The sequence below is a fragment of the Populus trichocarpa genome, chromosome 5, assembly GCF_000002775.5.
Source record: "Populus trichocarpa isolate Nisqually-1 chromosome 5, P.trichocarpa_v4.1, whole genome shotgun sequence".
In the NCBI taxonomy this organism is placed as follows: domain Eukaryota; kingdom Viridiplantae; phylum Streptophyta; class Magnoliopsida; order Malpighiales; family Salicaceae; genus Populus; species Populus trichocarpa.
Genome location: NC_037289.2, coordinates 7774292 through 7783091, shown reverse-complemented (window position 1 = coordinate 7783091; position 8800 = coordinate 7774292). Strand labels below are relative to the sequence as shown.

Genomic DNA, 8800 nt, shown 5'->3' with positions numbered 1-8800 from the left:
ATAAAAAATAAATCAAAGATCAGAAATAAACTTTTTTTCTAGTTTGATTTTATATTCTCGAACTATTTTTATGGTTTTTTAGTTTTATAAATTAGTTTTTTTAAATATTATAAGAGTGTGATTTATTTTTTATTTTTTAATATTAGTAATTTAAAAATATTTTAAAAAAATTAATTTATTTTTAAATAAAATATACTCTTAAAATATATCAAACACAAAAACAAAATGAAAAAATAATCAAGATGGCCACCGAGTCCAGAATATACTGACAAAACTCAACAACGTGCCCATTAATCTTTTTTCCTCCTCCCAATAGACCTACCAACTCTCGCTTTGTCTCTCTTTAATTCTCTACAGATCTGATTTTTAGTGCGCTAAATCTTCATTTCCTTGTAGATTGAGAAATCTCAGATTATCAAAATGGGTAAAAATCCGAACTTGAAACTAAAATCTGATCCTAAATTTTGTAACCAAAATGATTGTTTTGAAGTAAGTGAATCTGATTTTGATTTCTTTGATGTGGGTTTTTGCTTTTCTTGACAGTGAATGAAAATCCTTTCAAGTCTATATTGAAGACACTTGAGAAACCTGGTGGCGAATTTGGCAAATACTATAGCTTGCCTGCTCTCAATGACCCCAGAATTGGTTAGTATTTTTGTACTTTTAGTTTGTTGAGTTTGAGTTTGGTTACTGAGAAAGGATAAACATAGATGAAGTTCGACATTATGTGATTTATGTTTGCCGTTGACTCTGTCAAAGAATGAGAATCTTTTTATTAGGATAAAAGGTTCAGACTTTTTTTTTTTTAATTCTTTGGCTAAAGTTTGAATCTTTTTACTGAAAAGTTGATTTTTTTTTTGACGTGGGATTTTGGATATTGAGTTTAGTTGGTTTTTTGTGTGTTATTGCAGATAGATTGCCGTATTCAATTAAGATTCTCCTGGAATCGGCAATTAGAAACTGCGATGAGTTTCAGGTCAAGAGTAATGATGTTGAGAAGATTATTGATTGGGAGAATACTGCTCCTAAATTAGTTGAAATTCCATTCAAGCCTGCTAGAGTCCTTCTTCAGGTAAATGACATTGGTCATTCGATCAGTGTACTTTTTGATAGAGAAAATACATGCCATTGTTATTGATCGTTGCTATAATTGTTATTGATGTTGTTATGATTCTGTTCTCAGGATTTTACTGGCGTTCCTGCTGTTGTTGACCTTGCCTGCATGCGAGATGCAATGAATAATCTGGGAGGTGATTCTAATAAGATCAACCCATTGGTGAGCTGTTTTCTCTTTGCATCATCAGGATAACTGCCATTTCAATTTATGTAATTTGTTGCTTCTAAGTCGTTTGATATTTTTATCTGCTATGACATGTGCTTGGGTGAAGACATTTTGATTGCCATGTTATTGTTTAAGGAATTAACCAGTGGAATTTGTGTGTGCAGGTTCCTGTTGATCTTGTTATTGATCACTCAGTTCAGGTTGATGTGGCAAGATCAGAAAATGCAGTGCAGGCTAATATGGAGCTTGAGTTCCAAAGAAACAAAGAAAGATTTGCGTTCCTTAAATGGGGCTCAAATGCTTTCCAAAACATGCTTGTTGTTCCTCCTGGGTCTGGTATAGTTCACCAGGTGAGGCAGCTTTTTCAACAGAGCGGTAACACAGTTGACATTTCATGTTTCTTGAAAAAAAAAAAAACAAATGCTTGGATGCAATCAAGGGGAATGAGCTCTGTCAGTTTAAAAAATGCAATGCATAGGCATGTATTCATATGCAGATGTTTGAAGTTTAACAATTTGATTACCAGGTCAACTTGGAATACCTTGGGAGGGTGGTGTTCAACACAAATGGTTTGCTTTATCCTGATAGTGTTGTTGGTACAGACTCACACACTACTATGATAGATGGATTAGGTGTTGCTGGTTGGGGAGTTGGTGGGATAGAAGCCGAAGCTGCAATGCTTGGCCAGGTAAAAGATTTGTTATTATATTTACATTCGATGTCTACAATCTGGAACGTCTCTAATTGACATAAATGTATTTTCAATCCCCTAACTGATTCCTTGATTCTTTTTCTACCTGCATTCAATTAACCTATGAGAAATTTTCTATTTGCTAGTGCTTTCTATAGCCTTTGTCTCACGCCTGTAATTTTTCTCATCAACAATACATCCAATGTATCTTTCACTTTGCATGCAGCCCATGAGCATGGTCCTGCCTGGTGTGGTTGGGTTTAAGTTATCAGGAAAACTTAGAGATGGTGTCACAGCCACTGATTTGGTTTTGACAGTGACTCAAATGCTGAGAAAGCATGGGGTTGTTGGCAAGTTTGTGGAGTTCTATGGTACACCCTTTGATACTCCTTGTGCATCAATTTGTGTTTTGATCACTATGTAATCTATTTCTTTATCTCACATTAGATTTTTGGCTTTTGCTAATGTCTGTAGGTGAGGGCATGAGTGAATTGTCACTAGCAGATCGTGCTACTATTGCCAACATGTCTCCTGAGTATGGAGCTACCATGGGTTTCTTTCCTGTGGATCATGTCACACTGCAATATCTGAAACTGACAGGCAGAAGTGATGAAACTGTAAGCCATAAAATGATACTGTACTGCATTTAATGTGGCCATTGTATATGCTGACTTGGAAACCTAAATAATGCAGATCTCTATGATAGAATCCTATTTAAGAGCTAACAGGATGTTTGTGGACTACAGTGAGGTAAACAATATATATCACTTCATTGCTTTCTTAGTGTATGGTCATTCAATGTATTTATTATGTTACTGTGAAAAAATTCTCTTTATCTAAATATAATTATGTCATTGTGAATTATTGGTCGGACCTCAGCCCCAGATTGAGAGAATGTACTCTTCTTATCTAGCATTGAATCTCGAGGATGTTGAACCTTGTATATCAGGACCTAAAAGGTAATTCTTATAAACATTTTTAAATTTTTTTCTTCTTTGTCTGATTGTTATATTCCAATATTTCTCGGTCAATGTCATAATCAGATTATTGCAGGCCACATGATCGAGTTCCTCTGAGAGAAATGAAAGCTGATTGGCATGCATGCTTAGACAACAGGGTTGGATTTAAGGTGAGAATTTTATCAACTTACAAGACTGCATAAAAGGCATCATTTTAGACTTTTTTTTTTTTTTTTTGGGGGGGGGGGGGGGGAGGGGGGTGTTGCAAATGGGTTAGGCGGAAATGGAAGTCATTAAAGTAATAAGGGCAGAAAAGTAATTGAGGAAGTTCCACAATTTGGTTCTCTTCAAAGAATAATAGTAGATTGTTTGTAGTTTGTTTTTATAACATAAGAAGGCAGAAAAGGAGGGGTTCCTTTGCATTTTTATTCAATTGCATCAGCTTACAAATGTCTCAAAAATACATCGAAGAAAAATATGGAAAGATTTTCCAAAATAAACAAGCTAACCCAGTACATTTGCTACTATCCAAAGCATATTTTGCTCTGGTAATAAAATTGTTTGATATCTGTTGTAGCTTAATTTTCCTGCCGTGAACGAAACACCCCCCCCTGTCTGTCTCTTTACCTTTTTTCATGGCATTACAGGGATTTGCTATACCAAAAGAATCTCAAAGCAAGGTTGCTGAGTTCAGTTTTCGTGGGACTTCAGCCCAGCTCAGACATGGTGATGTTGTTATAGCTGCTATTACTAGTTGCACAAATACCTCAAACCCTAGTGTCATGCTTGGAGCTGCTTTAGTTGCAAAGAAAGCTTGTGAACTAGGATTGGAGGTTGGATGTTTCTTCTTTTAAACTTTTTTCCTTCAGCTTATGCTATCCTGATTATAACAATATTTAACAGAATAAAGGATACAACTGCAAGATAAAAGGGAACAGTACAATGTTGACCAGACTAAAACAGATGAAGGGAATTATATATTGCCTACTTCGTAGCTAATTCTGGAGGAATTATGTATGTCGTGTTTGATCGGTACTACAGTGTGATTTGGCCAATAATATTGGTGTAACTTCCCTTGTTTCTTTTTTATGTTTTCAAGAGTCTGCGTTGTGAATCTAATAAATTCTGAGCATCTATTCACATCATTTTAAAAGCTTCAGAATGTGAGACTCCAATTTTTTAATGCTGGATTAAACCATTGTTAGTTTAAAAAAAGTTTTTGGATTATGTTAGTATCCTGCACACTTTTACTCCATCCATTAAAACTAGAGAGGCTTAATTTTATCCATTATCTTTTCTACATATTCTATATTGTTGACACGTGAAACTTGAATTACAAAATCACCTGGCTGATTTTCCAAGTATATGGTCTTGTTAGGAGATTATATCACATTAATTATTGAGTTGCTAAGAGATTGTGATTGAATTTGTAAGTTTTTCATTCTTTTATCAGGTGAAACCATGGATTAAGACAAGTCTTGCTCCAGGTTCTGGAGTTGTAACCAAATATTTGGAAAAGAGGTATTGTTTAGAGTCCTGATCTCATGCTTGTAAACTTTATGCGGCTATAGCAATGCATTTCTGATTTCTGCGCTACATCTGCAGTGGCTTGCAGAAGTATCTTAATCAGCTAGGGTTTAATATTGTTGGTTATGGATGCACAACCTGCATCGGAAATTCTGGAGATATAGATGAAGCAGTGGCATCAGCTATCACTGAAAATGGTAGTCTTTTTTACACGCATTTCTTGTCCTGATATTTCTCTAGGAATCATTTGAACTGATGATATTGTTGATTTTGTACTCATTTGCAGATCTAGTGGCTGCTGCTGTGTTGTCTGGGAATAGAAATTTCGAGGGTCGTGTCCATCCTTTGACAAGGGCTAATTATCTTGCTTCACCGCCACTTGTAGTAGCTTATGCACTTGCTGGAACGGTACTCAACTTATATTCTATGTATTTTTTTTTCTTTAAAAAAAAACTGGACTTGTTACTTCACTTTGAATGGTAGCTCTTCCTGTTGCTTTGTGGTCACCACTTTCCTTTCCAATTGTTGATTTACATGTGCTGGACATTATGTATCTCATGAGGGGGCAATGCTGCAGGTGGGTATTGATTTTGAAACAGAGCCAATTGGTGTGGGAAAAGATGGAAAGAAGATATTTTTCAGGGATATTTGGCCGTCCAATGACGAAGTTGCTCAAGTAAGCTACTCTCCCTCCTATAGTTTGATTTTGAATTGTCTGATTAGGCTACGGATCAGATCTCTCATTGTTTCTTATTCGTGATGGTCTGCAGGTTGTTCATTCAAGTGTTCTGCCTGATATGTTTAAGGCTACATATCAGGCAATCACCAAGGGAAATCCCATGTGGAATCAATTATCTGTTCCTTCAGGCACTCTGTATGCTTGGGATTCCAAATCAACTTACATACATGAGCCACCATATTTCAAAAGCATGACTATGTCTCCGCCAGGACCACATGGTGTGAAGGATGCTTACTGCTTGCTCAACTTCGGGGACAGTATTACAACTGATCACATTTCACCAGCTGGCAGCATCCACAAGGACAGTCCTGCTGCTAGATACCTCATGGAACGTGGAGTTGATAGAAGAGACTTCAATTCCTATGGCAGTCGCCGTGGTAATGATGAAGTGATGGCAAGAGGCACATTTGCTAACATACGCCTTGTCAACAAACTGTTAGGAGGAGAAGTTGGGCCTAAAACAATTCATATTTCCACTGGAGAGAAACTATCTGTGTTTGATGTTGCAATGGTAATTTCTTCTAAGTTACTTCATATACTATCAAGTCCAGTTATGCTTTATGTTTTGACTGAGAAAAGTTGGGAGCAAAAATATCCTGGGTTATGCTTTAACTCAGGGTTATTAATGGTCAGGGCCATAAGACTAAAATGTTGTGATTAGCAAAACAAATAAGTAACTACATTAGATAGCCATGGTCCAAATCAGTGCCGTTCTGGGTTAAGTCTACTCCCTACTGGGGAAACATACAGTATCCATAAATTTTAATCATATGGACGACTTCAATTGCTAGTTTCATATATCTTAGATGCATTGCTTAGGTTAGTGTTCATAAATACTGAACAAAATCATAAAGAATTCATAAACAAGCATCACATTTCTTGTGTTGGGGCCATAATATTGTTTCAATTCTGGTTTTGTTACTTTGGTTAACAGAGGTACAAGAGTGAGGGGCGTGATACAGTTATTTTGGCTGGTGCCGAGTATGGGAGTGGAAGTTCTCGTGATTGGGCTGCCAAGGGTCCAATGCTACTGGTACATTCTCTGCCAGCATCTGAAACCCATCTAATTTCATTAGACTTTTAAGCTTTTATCATAATCCTTTAAATTGTTCCTGGACCAGGGTGTGAAAGCAGTGATAGCCAAGAGCTTTGAGCGAATTCACCGAAGTAATTTGGTGGGAATGGGTATCATTCCACTTTGTTTCAAGCCTGGGGAGGATGCTGAGACCCTTGGCTTGACTGGGCATGAGTGCTACAGCATTGATCTGCCTAGTAATGTGAGTGAGATAAGACCAGGTCAAGATGTTACAGTGGTGACAGACAATGGCAAGTCATTTGCATGTACCTTGCGCTTTGATACAGAGGTAATGATGGAAACTCAACCTTGCTTTTCACCTCAAAATATAATATCATTTATTTCATAAATGCTTCAATTCCTTCATATGCTTGTGCCTAAGTTTAGTTACTTTGGTGTAGGTGGAACTGGCATATTTTGATCATGGAGGCATTCTACAATATGCCATCAGAAACCTGATTCACACCAATCACTGAAACAGCTGAGTATGATTAACAACACGGTGGGTTTGCAGCTCCATATCTGTTTCCAAACAAACCAGTAATTAAAGATTGCGGCAACACAGGATATAATCTCGGTTTTGGGGCGGAGCCGGGTTATATCATTAATAAGTCGAACTGATTCAATAATATCAGTGTATAAGTTGATTCAATAATACCAGTGTCTTGAGACGTGGGTTACATTAATTTGATATATCAGTCAGGTTTGTTTATGTTGATATTCGATGTTCAATTTTGATTTAGTTGCTGGTTTGAAATGTGTATTTCTGATAATCTGGGAGTGGAAAGTTTTATATCATGAAAGATGGGTTTCCCTTTCTTATGTCCAACCCTTCTTTCCGAGATATCGTCGTCCTGCTCCTGTCATTGTCAATCTCAAAAGATGGGTTTCTTCTGCTTTCAGTTCCAAGTATGCGTGTGTAGTGTTGGGTTTCATAGAATTCTTTATGGCCCTTTTGTTGCACTCAAGGATGCATTTATTTTACCTTTGGAAGCACGATGTTGCTTTCATATTTCAGTTGCCTTGACCCTAAAAGAGAAACCAACCTAAGCTCAAGCCCTGCTCTGCTCTACCCTCGGGGTAAATAAAGTTGAATGGCCTTAGCTCCATTCACCACAATTTCGGCAAGCCTATAATTGATTAACTCGTTTGCTCTGAAGAATCCAAAGGCACAGTAGTTGTTGGATGATCGAAACTTTAAACAGTTAGTCAACCCATGAGCAAATACAGCCATGTTTTCTCTATGTACGCCACAAAAGGATGCGATGCCTATTGATTTATTTGTTGCAAGTGACACATGAGTGTTCTCTAATGATTCGACTGATGTTCGGGTTATTTGAATTTGAATTTACATTAATGAAGTTCTCAATGATATTTATTATCAGTTCATGAGTTAATTTTGAACTTGAATTTGCATCTCTTCATTGCATAGGAAAATATGTTAGTCATATATGATTTTCATGTTCAAAAAGTAATTTTTTTTAGATTGTCTAATCATATATGCATTGGAGTTTTCTACATAAAATTATGATTGTATAAGTTTTTAAGCTTTCAAAGTGTTTTTCTAATAAGTTAAAAACATGTGCTGGTTAATATTTGTTTAGTTTTTTTTTATTTTTATCAAAGTCATTTATTCGACTCTCAATTAAATCATTTTTTTTTCTAGACTTGGAAGGCTGTTCTAAGTATATAATGATAATTGAAACCAAGTATTGAGATCTTTTGACAATATTTGAATTGAAGTCGTTGACTTGGTCTTTTGGAAACCTATAAAGTTTTGTATCTTTTTTTTTTGTGAGTAATGGACTTTATACTTTAATTTTGTTTTATTAAAGTGGTGAGTGATTTGTATCTTTAGAGTGATAAGTTACTTACGTCTGTATCTTTTCGATTTTGTACTTTAGAGTGGTGAGCAAAAACTATCATTTGTGTAAGTAACATGTTACTTTATGATATTTATACCATCTCGGTATCAAATTGGTATCAGAGCTTAGGATTTACAATCATGACTTTTCATGGACATTGTGGGTCAAATTCAAAAGGGACATTCATGCTCTTTAAATGGATGAAATGAGAAGACAAATCCAGCAACTAAAGTAGCGTCTTTAACGATATAAGAGTCGAGATAATGATGATGATGATGATGATGATGAGGATAATTCTAAGATTAGTTCCTCTAGCAATAATGAGGAGGATGTTAATCCTTTCCATCATAGACCACACCATAATGCTAGTGATCGTTCTTCTTCTCGGCATTAAAGAATAAAAATAATAGAAGGCTTTATCAAAATTCTTATACGAGAGTTGATATTTTTTGAATTCGAGGGGAAAATGCCTTATGATTTCATTTATTAGCTTCAAATTGTAGAGAGGGTTTTTGATTTCAAAGAGTTTCTTGATGATAGAAAAGTGAAGTTGGTAACTCTTAAACTAAAAAAAAAAGTGTCCTTATAACGGGAGAATCTTAAGAAGCAAATGGCTTGTGAGGCAGAAGCAAGATAAAGTCTTAAGAGAAGATGAAAATGGA

General features: G+C 35.9%; 1 protein-coding gene across 1 annotated transcript; it reads left to right on the top strand.

Annotated features, from left to right (window-relative positions):
* The first annotated feature begins 255 nt into the window (after positions 1 to 255).
* On the top strand, positions 256 to 7095 carry LOC18099133 (aconitate hydratase 1). Its single transcript, XM_006382980.3, has 20 exons — positions 256 to 424; positions 544 to 645; positions 912 to 1072; positions 1184 to 1276; positions 1447 to 1632; positions 1809 to 1970; positions 2200 to 2344; positions 2448 to 2590; positions 2667 to 2723; positions 2853 to 2932; positions 3027 to 3102; positions 3580 to 3765; positions 4386 to 4453; positions 4538 to 4656; positions 4746 to 4867; positions 5037 to 5135; positions 5230 to 5709; positions 6133 to 6231; positions 6320 to 6562; positions 6675 to 7095. The coding sequence occupies exons 1-20, from the start codon at positions 421 to 423 to the stop codon at positions 6747 to 6749; spliced, it is 2700 nt and encodes an 899-aa protein (XP_006383042.1). The 5' UTR covers positions 256 to 420; the 3' UTR covers positions 6750 to 7095.
* The last annotated feature ends 1705 nt before the right edge of the window (positions 7096 to 8800 follow it).